The sequence below is a fragment of the Penicillium arizonense genome (assembly GCF_001773325.1).
Source record: "Penicillium arizonense strain CBS 141311 chromosome Unknown PENARI_contig001, whole genome shotgun sequence".
NCBI lineage: Eukaryota > Fungi > Ascomycota > Eurotiomycetes > Eurotiales > Aspergillaceae > Penicillium > Penicillium arizonense.
In genome coordinates this window covers 1,061,196-1,080,688 of record NW_019173278.1, presented here as the reverse complement: position 1 = coordinate 1,080,688, position 19,493 = coordinate 1,061,196, and the positions used below count along the sequence as shown (strand labels likewise).

The 19,493-nt window shown below is 51.1% G+C and overlaps 9 protein-coding genes across 9 annotated transcripts; 3 read left to right on the top strand and 6 right to left on the bottom strand.

Annotated features, from left to right (window-relative positions):
- Positions 1 to 304: 304 nt before the first annotated feature.
- On the top strand, positions 305 to 1,735 carry PENARI_c001G04434 (glutathione S-transferase family protein; the record flags this gene model as incomplete). Its single annotated transcript, XM_022626465.1, has 3 exons — positions 305 to 455; positions 520 to 658; positions 718 to 1,735. 3 exons carry the CDS (start codon positions 305 to 307, stop codon positions 1,733 to 1,735), a joined length of 1,308 nt encoding a protein of 435 aa, XP_022493073.1.
- Positions 1,736 to 2,934: 1,199 nt separating this feature from the next.
- aspf4 (allergen Asp F4) lies at positions 2,935 to 3,993 on the bottom strand (the record flags this gene model as incomplete). Its single annotated transcript, XM_022626654.1, has 1 exon — positions 2,935 to 3,993. One exon carries the CDS (start codon positions 3,991 to 3,993, stop codon positions 2,935 to 2,937), a length of 1,059 nt encoding a protein of 352 aa, XP_022493858.1.
- A 1,681-nt stretch (positions 3,994 to 5,674) lies between these two features.
- On the bottom strand, positions 5,675 to 6,661 carry PENARI_c001G01198 (isocitrate lyase/PEP mutase family protein; the record flags this gene model as incomplete). Its single annotated transcript, XM_022626216.1, has 2 exons — positions 5,675 to 6,454; positions 6,527 to 6,661. The coding sequence occupies 2 exons, from the start codon at positions 6,659 to 6,661 to the stop codon at positions 5,675 to 5,677; spliced, it is 915 nt and encodes a 304-aa protein (XP_022493727.1).
- A 788-nt stretch (positions 6,662 to 7,449) lies between these two features.
- On the top strand, positions 7,450 to 8,967 carry hosA (histone deacetylase HOS2; the record flags this gene model as incomplete). The annotated part of the gene is made up of 1 exon (XM_022626916.1): positions 7,450 to 8,967. The coding sequence occupies one exon, from the start codon at positions 7,450 to 7,452 to the stop codon at positions 8,965 to 8,967; it is 1,518 nt and encodes a 505-aa protein (XP_022493496.1).
- Positions 8,968 to 9,540: 573 nt separating this feature from the next.
- On the bottom strand, positions 9,541 to 11,265 carry PENARI_c001G10470 (OSBP family protein; the record flags this gene model as incomplete). Its single annotated transcript, XM_022626948.1, has 8 exons — positions 9,541 to 9,644; positions 9,753 to 9,814; positions 9,859 to 10,172; positions 10,224 to 10,473; positions 10,520 to 10,798; positions 10,848 to 10,958; positions 11,020 to 11,125; positions 11,175 to 11,265. 8 exons carry the CDS (start codon positions 11,263 to 11,265, stop codon positions 9,541 to 9,543), a joined length of 1,317 nt encoding a protein of 438 aa, XP_022493809.1.
- Positions 11,266 to 11,717: 452 nt separating this feature from the next.
- PENARI_c001G10366 (GIG1 family protein) lies at positions 11,718 to 12,689 on the bottom strand (the record flags this gene model as incomplete). The annotated part of the gene is made up of 4 exons (XM_022626941.1): positions 11,718 to 11,855; positions 11,914 to 12,098; positions 12,175 to 12,357; positions 12,410 to 12,689. 4 exons carry the CDS (start codon positions 12,687 to 12,689, stop codon positions 11,718 to 11,720), a joined length of 786 nt encoding a protein of 261 aa, XP_022493159.1.
- Positions 12,690 to 13,448: 759 nt separating this feature from the next.
- On the bottom strand, positions 13,449 to 14,232 carry PENARI_c001G03222 (nicotinamidase; the record flags this gene model as incomplete). Its single annotated transcript, XM_022626366.1, has 2 exons — positions 13,449 to 14,093; positions 14,164 to 14,232. The coding sequence occupies 2 exons, from the start codon at positions 14,230 to 14,232 to the stop codon at positions 13,449 to 13,451; spliced, it is 714 nt and encodes a 237-aa protein (XP_022493666.1).
- Positions 14,233 to 14,823: 591 nt separating this feature from the next.
- On the top strand, positions 14,824 to 15,684 carry ssuA (RNA polymerase II subunit A C-terminal domain phosphatase; the record flags this gene model as incomplete). The annotated part of the gene is made up of 1 exon (XM_022626619.1): positions 14,824 to 15,684. The coding sequence occupies one exon, from the start codon at positions 14,824 to 14,826 to the stop codon at positions 15,682 to 15,684; it is 861 nt and encodes a 286-aa protein (XP_022493571.1).
- Positions 15,685 to 15,915: 231 nt separating this feature from the next.
- Positions 15,916 to 19,018, bottom strand: PENARI_c001G09453 (putative DNA excision repair protein (Rad26L); the record flags this gene model as incomplete). Its single annotated transcript, XM_022626874.1, has 2 exons — positions 15,916 to 18,881; positions 18,931 to 19,018. 2 exons carry the CDS (start codon positions 19,016 to 19,018, stop codon positions 15,916 to 15,918), a joined length of 3,054 nt encoding a protein of 1,017 aa, XP_022493251.1.
- Between the last annotated feature and the right edge of the window lie 475 nt (positions 19,019 to 19,493).

Here is a 19,493-nt window from a genome sequence, read left to right as displayed (position 1 = left end):
CAGCCACTTGTCCCAAGGTTAAGGAGCTGGAACTGACTAAACCATGTCATATTTTGTGATTCGGGAGGGAGACGACTTCTGGCTTGGTACTGTACAGAAAACTAGAGCCAAGAACAGAGCTTAGGAGAGCAGAAACACCATATCCTTATAATAGTATCAAAATAGACAGATAGCAGTAGATATGCTCAAGATGGTGTACAGTGTGAAGCCTCGGTCAACTCTTTATATAGAAACGGGTAAACACACGTGACCGCCCGCCCAAATCAATCACGGCCGGGCCTTCTCCTCCAAGCGCAAAGCCACCATGGTACTACAACTGCATGTATGGGGCCCAGCCTTTTCCCTGCCGTCAATTGACGCGCAATGTCTGGCCGCAATCGCATACTGTTCTGAAGTCCTCCCCAAGGATTCGTGGGAGCTGATTGCGAGCAGCGATCCCTCCGTGTCCCCAACCGGTAAGTGACGTATCGACAAAAAAATACCTCGCCCCGACAGCTAACAATACTGCCTACCGAATAGGTGAGCTCCCCGCTCTCCAAAATGGATCAACCTGGGTGAGCCGGTTCCGCAATATCGTGGATTACCTCCGCCAATACTCTGAGGGAGCATGGAACCTGGATGAGAACCTAGGCGATATCGAACACGCCGACAGTGTTGCGTGCGCACCCCTCCTACCCTACACTCTATATCCAAACACAAAACTAATACGTTAACCAGGTTCTCCTCCTTCATCGAATCCCGCGGCCAACCCCTCCTCGACCTCTCCCTATACGTAACCAGCCAAAACTACTACAACAACACAAGCCCAGCCTATGGCGCCCTCCTCCAATGGCCAAACCAATGGATCCTTCCCCCAAAGCTCCACGGCTCCGCAAAATCCCGCACGGAATACCTAGGCCTGTCCTCCCTAGACCTCCAAGCAATGGAAGAACAACGCAAACGCGAACACTCCGCCGCAGTAGCCTCCGGCCAAATTCCCAAAAACTTCATTCAGCAACCCCGCGAAACAGTCACCAAACTCCTCGGCCGCACAGCCCAACATAACCAATTCCGCCTCGAGGCCCTGACAGCTGAGTTCTTTGAACCCCTCGAAGCAATGCTCGCCCGCAAATCTTACCTGCTCCCGGATCAATCCGGTAACCCGTCTAGTCTGGACTGTATCGCGCTGGGATATTTGGCGCTCGCGCTAGTGCCCGAGCTTAACTTCCCCTGGTTGCGCGATGCGATGCGCGCCAAGGCGCCGCAGGTGACGGCTTATACGGAGCGCATGCGGAGTCGCTGTTTCGGCGATGTGGATGTGAAGATCGAGCATGCTTTCCAGCCCGTTTCTGTTGGGCCTGAGGCAGAGCTTGCGAAGTTGCCGTGGCGGGCTCCTGAGCGTGTTTCTGTTGCTGCTGTTGGGAGTACGCTCCTCAGTACACTGGCTGATAACACCCCCTTCTTGCGTGAGATTCGTCAGAATAGACGGTTGAAGCAGGCTGTTCAGTCTGATGGGGATTTTTCGCCTGTGCAGAAACATCTTCTGGCAGAGTATGCTGATTCTAGTAACAAGGATATGCTTGTTTCTATTGTTGCCGCTGTGGCTGGTACGGCTGCGCTGGTTGGGTATATGGTTCATGTTGGGTTACTTTCCTTCTCTGGGGGTGGTCATGCTGAAGAAGAAGATGACGAGGTCGAGGGTGAAGTCACTCACCTTGATCCTGGGTCTGCGGCGGACTTCCTAGGCGCGTTGTAAGAATCTTGAGGTTAGTTTGTCGATAAACATTTTCAGCGTGCCCGCTCGTCTCTTCTCTTTCATGTTGGCGGATCGATGTTATTTTTTTCTATTTTTAGACCGGGTGGAAGTGAAGATTGTACGATAACATTGCATTCTGTCGTTTTGTCCTTTTTGCTAAGTGCGAGAATGAAGGTGAAGGCGTTTTGCTCGTTCTTTCACATGGAATCAAAATCTGGGTCAGTAGACCTGGTCTTTCTACTTGAAACGTGTGATGTTTCCTTTGTTTTCTTCAAAGAGATATGTAAGCATCGGGTTCAGTTTCTAATATCCAGGAACCATGTTAGAAGATGAAAACAAAGGATAGATAGATATAACCTTTGTCTACAATATATCCCGGCATTCCTCCCAAGCCCTAACCCGATCTAACATTCCCCCCATCTCAGTCTTATTCATGCGCAATGTCTGCAGAAATTCAGTCAAACATTGAGTTTCTATATTTCTATACTTCTTTCAACTTAAGGTTTAACCATATTTAGATTCCATCGGACAATATGCAAATCCCATGACGAACATGGATATCTTTTAGTTCGGCCTTGTACGCAAAGTCAGACGTAGACGCCGAGGGGGGCATATGCACATCAACTCTAGGGTATGTTTGACTTGGCATTGGATCTACTGGAGGAGGGGTTCGTTTCAGTTGTGTGGACGAACTGGTGTTTGGGCGTTGAATCCTGCAGGATGAAACTATGGTTCCGAGTGACTGGATTGGGTGGATCGCTTGAACCAAACAGTTACATGAGGTTAATATAGTACGAAGTACAGCATATTGGCTTGATATCAAATCAAAACAATGAGATATGTTGGAGGGTACATGTTCTGCAGTGCAATCTACTCTGGTGGATGGAATGGACAGAAAAAAAGTGATATCAACTCTCAAATCAAATGGTATATGTACAGAGAAGAAGACAAAAAGCGCAAATTGTGACCGCAAAGATATGTATGCGCCCCTCTAACGGAAAAGAAAAAAGAAAAAAAAAAGGGTATCCGTAGAGGAGCAGCCCGAAGATGAAAAATGTGTGGCCAGGAATAGTTGGAGAGACAAGCGACCCGCGCACGCACACATGTAAACCGACAAGTACACCTTCAGCGTTGAACCATTTGCGCAAGAATAATCAAAACTGTCCTGGGAGATCTAGATGGCTGAAAATTGTGGCTGTTTAAGAACTCCAGCCGAGATTGACGACGAGACGGACGGGGCCGGCGGACTGGGCGACAGCCTTGTCCGTCTTGCCCTGGTCGGCAGAGGTGTAGGCGTTGACGGTGGCACCGGCACCCTTGGTGATGGAGGAACACTTCTCACCGGCGTGGTTGCAAATCTGCATACCGGCGATTTCCAAGTTGGCGAGCTGGGCGATGATGCAGGAAACATCCCAGCCGGAGTAGCCGTCGTTCTGGGAGTTGCTCATGTCGAATTCACCCCAGGTGGAGGCATACTCGCCGACGAAGTTGGTAGGCAGACCCTCGCCCTCGGAGGCACCCCATCCACCCTGGGAGTCGTCATCGATGGCGACGAAGATGCTGTGGCCGGGCTCGACGGTGAAGCTGAGAGCAGAGTTGGGGGACCAGAAACCGTTCAGGCCACCGCTGGGACCGTACGAGTTCCACATGACGACGGTCCAGGCCTTGGCGTTGTCGTTCTCGAAGCGGATGACGTGCTTGTACTCGCTGGCGACGTCCTCCTCGACGCGGATTATGTTGCTACCCCAGGGGGAGCCGATGTTGCCGATGTAGTCCCAGTCGAGGCTGCCGACACGCTTGCTGGCGGTGGAGGAACCGAAGCCGGAGCGTGAGTACTCGCCGTTGGAGGGGTAGCTGGCCCAGTTGCTGGAGCCGGACGAGGCAGAGCTGGAGGCAACGGGGGTCGGGCTGACGGTGGAGGCGGCCTCGGAGGTGGCCTCGACGAGGGCCTCGCTGGCGGGGGATGCGATGGAAGCGGGAGTAGTAGTGGCCTCGGCGGAAGACTCGGAGGACTGGGCACCGGACCACTCGTTGATCCAGGAGACGAGCTGGCCGTCGATGGTAGCGAAGACCTCAGAACCAACACCACGCTTCTCAACCTCGGGGGAGGGGGTCACAGCAGGGGCCTCAGCCTCGACGTCGAGGACATCGATGTCGAGCTTGGGGTGAGCGTGACGACGGTCGTGGCCGTGAAGACGAGCGACAGCCGACCCAGCGGTCAGCGCCGTCATCAACAGCATAGAGTTGGAGAAGTGCATATTGTAATGAGTGACTTGAGCGAGAAAAGACGCTCTACAAGATGAAAATTCAAATCAAATGAATGTGTGTGTGAGAGATGGGAAGAAGGAAAGTGGATTGGGGAGGGGGGGAGGCGGTCTTATTGTATAACACACAAACGGCTGTGAACCTTACACCAAAATCAGGGGCTGCTGTATGATGATTGGTGTGTACCTGAGTTTGTGGAGCCAGGGTGGAGATTTACCATCATATGATTGGTTAGCCAGCGGTCCAGACTCTGGCTTTGTGTACTTGGTACTTGGCTGTCTAAGGGGTTACGAGTAGTATACAGTAGGAGTATATTCGACATTGTATATTGATATTCTACACGATGTTGATATGTATATTGACATTGTGTAGATGTAAGTATGTGTAGATTATGTCAAACACGTGTCTATCGGAATGCTGGATGCCAACGTATACTCCGTACGTGCAGTAGAGCCCAATATACACACTTAGCCTGTAGCCAAGTCCAATTTTCCATCGCTTGCCCCCACAGGCCAATCGGGACAATCCGCAGTAAGGATCTCAGTCTTACGAAGCCCAATCTTAAATATGGAGACAGCTCACCACCGACGTGGACATGAACTATACACACGGTTCAATGTCAGTATCATTCACGCCCAAATGATAAATGTATGGAGAAACTAAACGGTAGTAAATTATAACTCAAGTACCATACCATACAGCACTGTCCCTGTCAATCGTATCCACGGATGTGCACAAACAAGGCCTGGCCGCAGATCAACGGCAGAGATTTGCCCCTACTGTCCTGCCCCTAGTATGGCCCCTTCTACAGGTACAACGTAAGGCACCACAATACGTCGTAAGTAACCAAAATAGCGCCCAAGCCCTGCTCCACCGACATGACGAGTCTTCCACCGGTACGCTCTTGCCGGGGGATTTGTCTCCATCCGTCTCCATAGTGGCACATAACCCGGCCCTCCACTTCAATCCAGGCCTTTAAATTCGCCAGCGCTTGACGAGATGTGAGTCGTTTCATGTGCAATGGAGTCTACCGTACCGAGCACCATGATCTGAAAATTTAGGCGCCCAGGTTTGCCCAGGTAATATTTGTTGTGCGGTTCTTGGCAAGAACCGGTGTACACAATACCCTCTAGGTTGGTGGCAACGGGCGTTTCCTGAAACATTAGGGCTTAATCGTGCAGGAACCCGCTCGTCCCTGGCAGATTTGCTGCAGGTACAGTCCTTGGATCCTTTCCAGGGCTAAGATGACTCTAAACCTGCGAGTGCAGAAAACCGCGGTAAATAAACAGAACCAAGGGTTTACACGGGAGACATCCAAGGTTCGGCCAAGATCTTCACTTCTCTTATTGGCGCTGGGAAATTAAATGCAGTTAACCGTTGCAATATCCATGGATGATTTAATGATTCATTTAGATCTTCAAATATATGAAAAAAATTATAATTAGTGTGTTCTATAACTACTCTGTACTATCTGTTCTATATATGAACGTGGCTTGATCATAAATAGAATACGGGTAGTTACTATTTACAGACCAGATCACCTCCTGACCAGGCAACATGAATCTGACACAAGTACGAAATACGCGGTACACCTCCCTATGGAAGGTGTCCCTGGGAAGGTGTCCCTGGAAAGGGTTCTTGTAAAGGGTTCCTGAATATGTGGATCTATTCCTATCATTGACCCAAGTCAACGCCACCCTGGAACGCCTCGCCGCCAGCCTCCGCATCCAACTTCAGACTCTCATCCAACCCACAAACCCGGAACAACATCTGCGGCGTAATTTCCTCACTCAACCCCGGCAACCCATCCTCCCTCAACTTCGCCAGGCCCTCACGCATAGCCACAAGCGCCGGGCCAAGCGTGGCAAACGGAAAGATAATAATCCGGAACCCAATCTCCTTGGCCTCCCTCGCAGAAATCGAAGGCGTGGCCCCATGCTCAACCATATTCAACACCAAAGGCCAAGGCGCCAGATCCCTCACAGCCTGCTTCGCCATCTCCCGCGATGAAATCCCCTCGAGGAATCCCACATCCGCACCCGCATCCCGCGCCGCCCGCAGTCGCGCTACACTCTCTTCATACCCGTACTGCTGCAACGCATCCGTCCGCGCAATGACAACAATATCACTGCCGAGTCGGTGGCGCGCCTGCACTGCTGCCCGGATGCGGGTTATGTATGTTGCCGTGTCGACCAACTGCTTGCCGGATAAGTGGCCGCAGCGCTTGGTCTGCACCTGGTCTTCGATGTGGAAGGCTGCTACGCCGGACCGGGCGTATTGCTCTGTTGTGCGTGCTACCATTATCGGTCCGCCGTACCCGGTGTCCGCGTCGGCGATTAGTGGTGTGCGTGGCGACAGGTTCGCTATCATTTCGGCGTTGGCGCGCATGTCATTTAGTGTGCAGATTGCTAGGTCTGCTTGGCCGTGGACTGAGGCTGCTGTTCCTGCGCCTGTCTGTGGTGCACTTTGTTAGCTTGGCTGGCTTGGCTTCTGTGGGTGGGTGTGGGTGTGAGGTATGGCGCATACCATGTACAGTGCGTCGAAGCCGGCTGCCAGTGCTAGACGTGCTGACATGCCATCGTAGACTCCTGGGGCTACGATGAACCCATTTGGGTCTTGGAGGGTCTTTCGCAGGTTGGTTGCTGCTGATGGGAAAGCCATGGTTTCTTGATATGGATATGTCTGAAACTGTGAGAGCAGATTTCAGGATTCGACGACGGTAAGTCTTATATATCACACGTGTGACAAGCTTTTCCATCATTCCTTCTCCACCTTCGAACCCCTTTCGGCAGTTCTGCTCTCGATGATGCGCACTCTCCACATGGCCGATACCGGTATTGGTAACCCCACCTATAACGTTTGACTCCAGGATACTGCAGTTGAGACTCGGGATTTACTCGGTGAAGTTGAGCCGTATTTCCAGAAGCCGATTGTTCCGCGAGAGGGTGGTATCTGCGAAGGACAGAGAATGCTCCGAGCTCTGAGATGCCGCTTAACCGGTGTCTCACAACTACTAGCAAGTTGACGACTTAGAAACACCTCGGGGGGATCAGCTTCGGCAGCAATTCAGGCGGGGTAGTTTGCCTCGTCTCGAGCTGGGACAATAGCTAGGCATGTAGGATGTTGATAGCTATGTAGCATTTAGCACTGGGCACACATATTAGGATGCCTATTGTAGATCAGATAGCCAATACTAAACAATATATGCATCCATTGCACTCGCGACGAAGTATATGTACTCGGTAGTTACTAGTCAGACATTTATATTGCTACACATGCATGCGCCCTGGACGCCCTGGCCCAGATCGCCTTAGTCAGCATCTCAAAGCGGTCCTCAATCTCAACTCCGAACTCCATTCCTTCAATCCCAAAAATGAGCATGAGCTGCAGCTCACACCTTTATTGATACCTTTGTCCTCTTGATTCTTTTGCCATCCCTTCCAGCCTAAATGGCTCGCCCCTCCGTGGTCCAAGAGTACGCGCCGCCCTCCGCGCCCACCCTCACCATCGACCAAAAGTCCACGGCCGAGCACCAAAACTACCGAGTCGCCCGCCCACAAGGCTACCGCGTATCATGGCACGCCAATCCAGCCGTCGAGGCACACCACTTCGGCCAATCCCACCCGATGAAGCCATGGCGCCTCACCCTCACCAAACAACTAGTCATGGCCTACGGCATGCACCACGCAATGGACTTGTACCTCGCGCGCGCAGCAACCTATGAAGAAATGGCCGACTTCCACGAAGCAGACTACCTCGACTTCCTGCGACAAGTAATGCCAGGCGACATCGACCGGCCCGAACAAAGCGACAACGTAATCCGCTTCAACTTCGGCGACGACTGCCCGATCTTCGACGGCCTATACAACTACTGCTCCCTCTACGCAGGCGGCACAGTCGACGCCGCCCGCAAACTATGCAACAACCAATCCGAAATCGCAATCAACTGGTCCGGCGGCCTTCACCACGCCAAAAAAGCAGAAGCATCGGGCTTCTGCTACGTAAACGACATCGTCCTGGGAATCCTCCAACTCCTCCGCCACCACCCGCGCGTCATGTACATCGACATTGACGTCCACCACGGCGACGGCGTCGAGCAAGCCTTCTGGTCAACCGACCGCGTGCTCACAGTCTCCTTCCACAAATACGACAAAGACAACTTCTTCCCGGGCACTGGCGCCCTAGACGATACAGGGCCCTCCCACCCCCTCAACCCAGGCGCCCACCATTCAATCAACGTCCCCCTCAACGACGGCATTGACGACGACTCCTACATCCAGCTCTACCACGAAGTCATCGGCGCCTGCATCGCTACCTACCGTCCCGGCGCGATCGTCCTCCAATGCGGCGCTGATAGTCTAGGCTGTGACAGACTCGGCTGTTTCAACCTGAACGTGCGCGCGCACGGCGCCTGCGTCGCGTTCACGAAGACGTTCGGGTTACCGCTTCTCGTCGTTGGAGGCGGCGGCTACACACCGCGCAATGTATCGCGAGCGTGGGCACATGAGACATCGATCCTGCTTGAGGCTGACAAGATACTGGACCCGACGATCCCGGATTCGGTTGCGTTCCGGAATCACTTTGGTCCTGATTTCTCGCTTTTCCCGCCCCTGTCGGAACTGAGGAAACTTGAGAATAAGAATCCCCGTCCTTATCTTGCTGGGCTTGTTGAGGCTGTTCATGAGCAGTTGCGGTATATCCAGGGCGCGCCGAGTGTGCAGATGAGTTTTATTCCGCCTGATATTTTGGGTCTCAGGGAGGATACGGAGAAGGAGATTGAAGAGCAGATGTTGCTTGCTGAGGAGGAGAGGGAGGAGTTTGATGGAGGTGGGTCTGTTGCTACTGCTTCGGCTGCGGTTGCTGGCTCTGGCACTGCTTATACTGGTTCTGCCGGGGCTATTCCGCGTCCTAATCGGCGTAGGGAGCTTGAGCGTGGGGCTGGGTATAAGGGGGAGCTGTATTCTTGATTTACTGGCCTCGTCAAATGACGGTTGTGAGCTTTGAAGCATGGCGCATCGAGGGCTGAAAAGGCGTTTGTGTGCGGGCGTTTGGGTTATTTTTGTTTGTGTTTGGCATTTATCTATCTGCCTTTCTTGTGATATCCCTGTACAGTAGTGAGGAATGAATAACATATGAACCTTGAGATTAAGATCTATGACAGAAGACCTTCCACGTATATGGCCATGAAGTCTTCTGTGGAAAGTGACGCTCGTTACGCTAAACTATACTACACCCATTGTTTGTATAATAATTTCATTTCTGACAATAATTCCTGTTTTTCTTTTGGGGTTTAAATTAAACAAATCGGGTATCCAGCAATGGGAGCGGTATGGTGGCCGGAAACGCTGTGTTGAAACATCAGAGGGGCAAGGAGGAAATTAGTCAAGGACAAGCGTATCGCTGGCCGCCTCGAGTTCGGTTTGTGCTGGTAGTCTGCGAAGGTTGAGGTGGCAGAGTGAGAGAAGTTTAGAGTAAGTCGGGGAGTGATTTGATATTGGAAGGACGGGATGGATCCAGTTGGAGGCGGAGGGGGGCCTGGCTTAGTTGGTTTCCTGGGCGTCTACAAATTCATCCACGTCTGACGTTTGTGTGTCTGTCCGTTGGACTGTCGCTTCATTTGCGTCACTTGGGGTGGCGGGAGGGCCTGGGTACGGGTGGTATTAGCTGTCTGTGGTCGCTTGGGGCATGTCGCGATAGTCCGAAGCGCGGGAATGGTGTGGCGGGATTTGGAATTGGGATGACTGTTTCTGACCTTGGACGATGGGTGCGATGGCTAGGATCTGTTTGGTGGCCAGTTTGGGATCGCGCATATCGCTGAGCAGTCAGTAGGGATCGAAGCTTTTCCGCGTGGGACTTACACTTCGGCATTGATGATCCAGTCGAGATCTTCCTCGCCTTCATCAGGACCACCAGGTCCACCCTGGACGGGACGGAATAGTCTGGGACGCCAGTCGATTCCTTCGTCAGCACGCTTGGCAGCTTCATCTCGCTGACGATCTTCGATCTTGGTTTTTTCGTCTGTGGCGGCTTCGTGGTTGCGAGCGACAAGCGCTTGGACTGTGTCGTACCACAGGCGCTGCGATTCCCGCTCGCCTTGCTCCTCGAGTGGACGTGCCAAAGGCTTCGTATGCTTTGCGTGCAGCGCATCGAACAAAAGGTCTTTCTTATGGGTCTGCTTCAGTCAGTGCCAGGACCAAGTATATTCGTTGAGATATATGCATACGCGAGCATCCTTGATATGCATCTCTCCATTCCATAAACCCGACAATTCATAAAGCACCTCACCAGTTTGCTCGTTCTTAATCGTTCCACCAATAGCGTTATATGTGCCGGAGAAATAACCCTTCGTCTTAAACTCGATATCGGCCACGAGGTGGTTTTCGGGACAACGGACATAGCTGTGATCGCCGAGCTCATACTTCATCTTGCCGAAAAGGATGCCGCGCGCATACATATTGGGTTGAGTCAGGATACTAGGAGTGTTAGTTTCAATACTTGAACAGCCGAGATTCAGCTCACTATCTCTCGCCCTTTTCTTTGTTCTCGCCGTGGTTCAACAGCCGCAGAATGGCAATTCCCTCCATCAGACTGGCAGCCGAGTTGCCCAGGAACCTACTCCGGGGCTTCAGGGTTCCATCAATGCGTATATTATGCTCCGGCGCCGCAAAGAAATAGCTCGACTTGGGCGGGTGGTGGGATGTCTGCTCGGAAATGTAGTAACCGCGGGTTCCATCGGGATAATCCCAGTAACAAGTAAAGGTCTCTCCAAGGATCGGGTTCAGTGGTTTCTTCACGCCTCTATAAAGCCATCAGAACATGTCCCCCAGCTAGATCACGGATGACGTACGGTGGTTTAATGTGCCATCCACTCAGGTAAAATTTGACCACGGAAACAAAGCGCTCGACCGGATCATCAATCGTCGACATGGGAAGAAGAGTTTCGGGATGGGCCATGAAGCTGTTCGCGGTCAGATTAGCACGTCGACATAGCTAACGGGGTGTTTTGGTTGTGGACGTACTTGGTGATTCGCTCCAGCATGGATCGGGGCTCCAAGATGAAGGTCGGCAAGACGACGCGACTCAAGTCGGCGCCGGGTCGCAGCTGAGAGATGATGTGCGACAGCACTGAGGCGTTCGAGTCAGTTTTGCGCTGTTGCGGTGGGATTGTACGCACCATTTCCCTGGTCGGGCTCGACCACCTCGTCCTCCCCGCTTGCCGGGGAATCATCCATAGATGATCTACCTAGCTCGGCGTCAGTAGACATTATTTGTGGTTTGATGTTTATGTGTTGAAAGGGAGAACGGCGGGACGAACTTACTGGCGAGGGAAGAACGGCGGAGATGCGGGACCGGCATGTCTGCGTGCGGACGAGTAGATCCCAACTCGGACGTCTGCTTTCAAGAAGTTTTGCATATAAGTTATTGAAGATGTGAAGAAAAGAAAGCAGATTTCTAGACACCTGACTTGTGGCGGGAGGACCGGAAGAGCTACTCGGAGGTAAAATAAATGAAAGAAAAGAAAAAAAGAGACCAGAAGTATTAGCCTCGTGTGACGTCTTTTCTCCCAACCAGTCTATTTTGCTTTGCATCTACTCAACACTAACCTTACTCTCTCTACTCTTTGAGGGGCATTTTCTTGGCTTCGATGCCGTGTCTAACTGCAGGCCAAGTATTCTGCATATGCAAACTCTCCTCCTTCTCTTCCCCACCAAACTCCTCACACCCGTTCGATCAGCGGCACATCTCCCCGGGTGATCTCCCTCACAAATGCCATATCGGGACGATGAAGCATGACGTGGAAGTGTTCAACCGCATGAACCGACTTGAGCGACTTCCAATTTCTAAACCAGACAACCTGAAACTCCCCCCATCAGTCCCCAGTTCCCATCGTATTCGTATTGAAGCTGACATACCTGGTCGGCCGGTACTCGCGAACAAAACGTGCGCTGCACATACCTCTCTATGGCCTTGCGCGCGTGTGGCGTCAAGTCACCGGTCGCAGGGTCATCCTCCAGCTCGAATTTGGTCCATACTACCAGATGGATGATATCCGTGTCGACGCCATAGGGCCAGTCGTTGTAGAGGATTCGAATGTCGTCTGTCAAGTTATCAGTCTTCCTTGCTTTCAACACCAAACCGTTTTCCCCCTTCCATCTCTACAGTATATGCCATACCGTCGTATTCGAAGAGGTCGCCTCGGGGCTTGAGGTCTTCTGTGTTGCCGTCACCCCAGTGTAGTCGTTCTTTGACCACGAATCTCATGACCGAGGAGTATTCGGCTTTGATTTGCGCGGTGTATTCTAGGTACTTGCGGAGGTCGCTCGGGACACGCTGGAACCGATCGATCCGGTTGGTTCCTGGCAGTAGTTAGCCTTGAACAGCAATATGGCCGCGAGCAGGTAGGCTCACTGATTATCTCCTTCACTTCCCCCCAGTTCTGTCGAGTATAGTGGTCATCCGGCATCGAGAGACATTGTATGTTCTTCGGTGGCTGATCGCGCAAAAACTCAGGACATTCTGCCGTCCATCGCGACCGGGGTAGATTCACCAGCCAGAAAGGTAGAGTTTCAGAGGTCAAGTGGTGGTCGTGGAGGAAACGCGCCGGTGCTGTTGTATCGGCGTCTGTTAGTTTTTCGTCGAGCGTGGTGATTGTAGCGGCCGGTGTTGACGGCTCTGTGAAATGTGGCATTGTGACTGGTAGTCCTAGCCCAACCCGGTCAAAAACTGAATATGTTGAACGTTGAGTTTGTTGGAACTCCCCCTTGCGACGTCACCGCCCAACGGAGTATGAGGCGTCCCTGCCGTCGATCGTCCCGGGAATCCACTGATCCACCGTGGCAATTTATTTACAACAATACCTAGTTAATGCTGAAAGCTCGATATCTTTAGGATTCAGAGAGCGAACGGAAGGAGCTATTAGCTAGACTTATATCTAAGTACTCTACAAGATCTGATGATGTACCAGTTGAAGTTCATGGAAACACACACAAAGCATCGATTGAGAAGGAAGCGAGACTTGGAAACTGAAGTGAGAACTAAGGAGGTTGACGAAGAGGAAGGCGGAGATGAGAGAACGCCGCTGTATAAACCCTACTTTGGTCTCTCCTTTTTCGCCTCTTTTCGAGTACCTCGGGTTCACCATATAGCATATAGATCATACGAGGGAGCAGATGTGAAAGGTGTATGAGCCAGCGAACATGCCGCGTGATTTGATACGCAACCCCTTATTCCACTTAAGGATCTGTGGGTTTCAAAGTTGAATACATGCAGCTACTGGGAAGCCCAACTGAGGTTCCATGAATTATTACTGACCAGAAGGTCAGCTCTGTGTCAAAATGAACGAGTTGTGATGTCAAACAGCACCAGTAGATATCAAGGCTATCCCACAATCTCTAGATAGACCATCACAAGACATAGAACCGGAAAAGACATCCACCCCTCAAGTGCCCTATATACCGTGGATAATCGGATCCATTATAGAAATTACTGAAACGCCCGCAGCCTCCAACTCGCCCTTCACAGCACCCCAGCCATCAGGCACAACACACCTAGTAGCCTCCTCAACAACCCAACTCCGAAACCCAGCCTTAACAGCATCGACAGCAGTATACTTAACACAATAGTCCCCAGCAAGACCAACAACAAAAACATCCGTAACACCCTTTTCCCTCAGAGCCGCCGCAACATCCAAGCTAACAGACTGGGCGTTGATACTGAGATCACGATTCCCAAAGGCATCCGCAAAGACAGAGTACATCTCAATCTGTGGGTGCTTACCCTTCTGGACAACCAGATCAGCCTTGGATGTGTCGATTTCTGGGATTATCGTTGCGCCGGGTGTATCCGCCACGCAATGGATTGGCCAGAGCTGTTGGGGTTTGGTTTCTGATTGTTTTCCTGGGGCTGGGTTTTGCATTGTGATGCTTGATATGAAGGGCTTGTTGTTTGGTTCTGCGTGGTTGCTGGCGAAGGAGATGTGGTTCCTTGGGTGGTAATCTTGGGTTAGGACTCGGGTTATGAATCCTGGTTTTGAGAGGAGGGCGTTGATTGTTGATGATATCTCTCTGCCTCCTTGGACGGCCAATGAGCCATTCTGGTTACGTTAGTATGATTAGGCGTTTCTTAGGATGTAGAGTATTGCTATAGGGTAGATCTAGACCTACCGGGGGGCAGAAGTCTTCTTGCATGTCCACCACGACAAGGGCGGGCTTGATAGCTGCAGTTGCAGCCATGTTGAGGGTATTGTAAAGATATCAAGGCCGTCCGAAGTGAAAGAGAACATAAAACAAATAAGGCAGAGAGGAAGAGATAACAGTTCCAAGTGATTGCGTAGACGACATATTTGACGGGCAGAATATTAGATCAGCAACACATCATTCCACTTACAGAAGCGGAACATATGGCGGTGGATAGCTCCTCAGCCGAGCACTAAAACGCGGAAGTTCTGCAAAACCTTCATTCTTTCTTCCTCCTCAGGGCTCCGGCCCCAATACATTTCAATAATAAGGTAAGTCATGTTGCTATCTCACCTCGCCTTAATTACCTGATGAACCCTTTTATTGGAGCTGTCTGAGCTTTTGCTATGCGGATAAACTCATTATACGCTTTTCATCTTTCTGAATCACCTCACTCCCACCACACTTTTGGAATCAATCTATTAAGATCAGTCGCTAACTGCCTCTGATAGTCAACAGGAAATTGTAAACTCAACTTGAAACCTCCCTGAATACCCACCAAGAAAGAAACCCCCCTAGAAACAACTTGAAAGCACCCATATAGTCTATCTCTATTCTACACCCTCTATTATAGTACCTCCAAAAAAGATGGCATATGATCCCCGCCGCCCAAACTCGGGCACTTCAACTCCCCAACCACCACCACCTCCCCCACCACCGCCAGAAACCATCGAAATGGCAACGACAGCCCTAGAAGAAGTCAAGCCAGCCGACGAAGCCGGCACGACAGACTCCTACAAGCTGAAGTTCTGCACAGTCTGCGCATCCAACAACAACCGCTCAATGGAAGCCCACCTCCAACTCTCCGGCGCGCCAACCGCCTTCCCAGTCATCTCCTTCGGCACAGGCTCCCTCGTCCGGCTCCCAGGCCCATCAATCACCCAGCCAAACGTCTACAGCTTCAACACAACCTCCTACAATCAGATGTACGAGGAACTGCACAGCAAGGACGAGCGGCTATATCGCAGCAACGGCATCCTGAACATGCTCGACCGCAACCGCAACCTGAAATGGGGTCCTGAGCGCTTCCAGGACTGGGTTCCTGGCATGCCGCGTGTCGACCATCTCTCCAAAGGCGACAAAGGCGCCATTGGGACGGAGGGCGGCGTTGTCGATGTGATTATTACGTGCGAGGAACGGTGCTGGGATGCTGTTGTTGATGATTTGATGAATAAGGGCTCCGCGCTTAATCATCCCGTGCATGTTTTCAATGTCGATATCAAGGATAACCATGAGGAGGCTTTGACGGGTGGAAAGGCGATTCTGGATCTGGCGAATCGCTTGAATGAGGCTGCTGTTGCTGAGCATCGGGTTCATGGATCTAGTGGCTGGGAGAATGGGACTGGCCCTGCGCGTCAAAGCTTTGATGAGAAGGTTCCGGAGATTCTGGCTGAGTGGCAGGAGAAGTATCCTCATCTGCCGGCTTTGTGGACTTTGGCTTGGCTTTAGTTTCTTCTGGCTTGTTTGCGGGATCGGAATCGGGGCGTTGGTTTTTACTTTGATCTTACACAGCGTCTACTTGATTACTGCTATGTCTGCCTTCTAGAGGGACTCTAAGGGCCATCATTTGCGAGCTTGTCAATTTCGAAGAGAATAATTCAATATTTATCATTCAAGAGTTTCGCATCAAACTGAGGGGGTATCAAGAAATAAAAAATAATAATAAAACCCAGAGACCACTCAAAAATAGATCTGCTCATCTTTGATATGCTCTTCCCCTTTGACATTCTCATTTTTGACGTCCTGCTCACCAGGAGCTTCATGCTTAACGCCCTCTTCATCCCTCGAAAGCAGAAGCTCCCTCCTCTCCCGATACCAAGTATCAAGACAAGCCCTCCTCTGCTCTTGCGTCATACTTTCAACAACAAGCGCAAACTCCGTAGCATCAGCATATCCAAAGTGCCTCGCCATGCTGCAAAACTGGCGCCGCCTCACATCCTCAGGGGGATGATACTTGAACCGCGCAGGTTCCTTGGCTTTATCAGAAACAGGTTGGGAGGACATGAACACTTGCCGATCACCGGTAGTATCATCAGGCGCAAGCTTAGCGCGACGACTCAGATCCTCTTCGACGCGCGAAGACCCGATGACTTCGTTGTTCAGGTGGGTATATTCAACACCTGCACCAGCGAGGATTGCCTGGACAGGATCGTGCTTGTGGGGCGTAGGCAGGTTTGTTGAGGATGAGGTCGATGGCTTCGGTTTCTCTTCGTCACTCGCGCAGATCATTGTAGCCAGTTGGCTCATTGCCTCTTCTTCCGCTTTCATAGGTCGTTCTGTGAAGTCGTGGGCCTCTTCTTCAGCTTTCAAATCCACGTCAACAACTTGGACGCCTGCTCGACTTTCGGCGACGTTGGTTCTGTTGACAATGTCGCGCAGCACGATGTTGTTGTTCTGATACCCGAAGAAATTGCGTAGACCAAAAATCTCACCCTTTTGATCCTTCTTTTCTTGCACGCCTTTGAAGTAGCGGCGCTCCGAACTGGCATTGTAACCGATGTTTGCTTGCTGCTGTTTGTAAATCTGGCGAGCGTAGACAATCTCTTCGATCGTACCGGCAGATATGAGTCGGAAAACCTCGACATCACGGTGTTGGCCTATACGGTAGGCACGATCTTGGGCTTGCAGGTCATATGCGGGATTCCAATTTGGATCGACCACTACAACCTTGTTCGCCGATGTGATGTTGAGACCGACGCCACCGGCTTTGGTCGATATGAGGAAGACAAACTGCCTGGTGTCAGAGTTGAACTCGTCAACGGCCTTTGCTCGCTCATCGTAACTCATCGACCCATCTAGGTAGCTAACATTATAACTCGTGTGGTGAAACAGCATCTGTAACATCTTCAGGAGGCGCACGCTATGTGAGAATATGAGGACCTTATCCCCGTTGGAATGCCACCATTTCAACAGTTTCCGAAGAACCTTCCACTTCCCGCAAAACTCAGGGTTTGCATAATTCACAATTGAGTCCCGCGAGCGGTACAGGTCTTCCCACTTGGTGGGGAGTGCAAGTTCCAACATGGCTTTGTCCTTCTCCTGCTTTTCTTTTGGATCTGCCCCTTGGGGGATTAGAATAGCCAGGTGGTTACTGAGCTTTTGAAGAACAGTAATGGCGGGGAAGACATAAGATTGCCATGCAGGAGGATCTCTGAATGGAATATGCTTGTAGCAACACCATCCAGCTTTCTTTCCCGAATCGCAGTCGCACGGCTGCGTAGAATTCTTGATATATTCAACGATATCGCTGTCAAGGAAATTCTCGTAAGCTTCGGCCTGGGTCTCAGTCAGAGGACAGAAGACGACACGATCGCTCTTTTTAGGCAGCTGATCTGCTATCAGTGTCTTCATCCTTCTGATGAAAAACTGGGGAAGCAGGTTCTCAACCAGCTTCTTAGCCGTTTTTCGGGCTCTGCTGAGCTCACTCAGGGTTGCGTCGTGTGATTGTCCAATCTTTAACGGCTCGCAGATCTGGGCCTTCCAGGTGGAGACTGGTCCTAGCATCCCAGGGTTGGTCCAGTTAAGAAGAGTCCATAGCTCCTCGTATTTGTTTTGAATTGCAGTGCCGGTGAGACCGATACGACACAGCGCGTTAATCTCATTCATAGACTGGGTGGTTTCCGACTTGCGTTCCTTAATTTTGTGGCACTCATCTGCAATCACGCAGTCCCAGTCAATCATGTTGATTGAGCCCTTGTTATTCATGTAGGTGGTGTAGGTAGTGATCAAAATTTCTACCCGTCCAGACTTGGCTGCATGGAGGGCGATGTCCTTATTTTCGCCATGGTAGCTGTCAACATGCCACCATCCCCATCGTGCAAACTCGGCCTTCCAGTTGGAAATCAGTGTTCCGGGACAAACGATGAGGGTACGTGGGTACCACGCACTGTCGTCAGATCTCCGCATCTTTCGCATGCGCTTGGCATCCCGTTCATCGCCTGTTTTCCCGTAGGCGGCGGTCAAGAAAGCAATCACCTGGATGGTCTTGCCGAGACCCATATCATCTCCGAGGACACCACCCTTTTGATACACAAAAAGCTCGTGAAGAAACGCAGCACCTTCCACTTGGTACTGGCGAAGCCACTGGGCAATTGGTGCGGGAATGATCCCAAGAGAATATGGAAGTTGGATGTCTTTGTATTCCTGCTTCGGCTCGGTGTTCAAGAAGACAGGCCGTTCTTGAAGTTCTTCGAGGCGTTCATCGTCGGAGAAATCGACATCATCATAGGATGGTGGCAATTTCAGACCGAGATCTTGCAAACGCTCATGTTTGCGATCAAACTGAGTACGGCGAGTTTTGAGATAGCCAGGCAATGCGTCTTCTAAGAGTTCATCTTCAGAGGAAACCTCGCCATATTGCTTTAGTGGCCGCTTCTGGACAGGCTTTGGTCGCTCTGGCTTCACTCGACCAACGATCGCGTCTGCATCGTTCCTGGGAACTTTCGTTTTGCGAGTAGCCGCAGCGCTCTGCCTGCGCTTCAGGGATTTTCGGTCCTTAAATTTCTTGTAGGCCGTCTCGCCATCGTTGAAATTGTCGGAGTCGCTATCCACGGGTTGGGGTTTCACCACACTTGATGGCCCAGTGGGAGTGCGCGTAGTCTCCGACTTGATTGGCGTTGCATTTTGAGGCTTCGCAGTACCCCGATCTGAAAAGATGTTAGCTGCATGAAAAGCGCGTCGCGAAGGATCACATACTGCTCGCAGGAGTTGAATAGTGTATCACCTCCAAATCATCATCTGAGTCGATAGAAATCAGCTCAACTGGATGGTTATTTCCAGCCATATTTTCTGCATATTAGTCGACCCAGAGTGCGAGCCGAAGAGTCGCGCAAGTCAAGGTCGTAATACAGTAGCAGGCTGTCGCGAAGCAGCTCCGATACAGTCGCGGATAGCGGCCACCGGACAAAGATGTGGATTTCCTGGCAAAGTGAGCTTGAGCGAAAGATATTGAATAAGAGAACTGATATTCCGACTTGTAAATTACTTAAACCATTACAAAAATTGATGATGGAAGGTCAAAGTTGAGTTGACATGAAATGCTCATAGAGCAGGTCCCACTTTGTATCACGTGATATCAAGGGAACCAGAAAAAAAGTGGCCGAATGACAGTCGACACTTCAATTGAGGTGGAATTGATCTTTTGCATACACAATCAAGCAAATGTGAGTTGGGTATTTGCCTGTATAGCTCTCATATTTGAACCCAGGATATCTAGCTAATAACCGTGCCTCCACAGTATCCAAGACTAGAGCTTCATT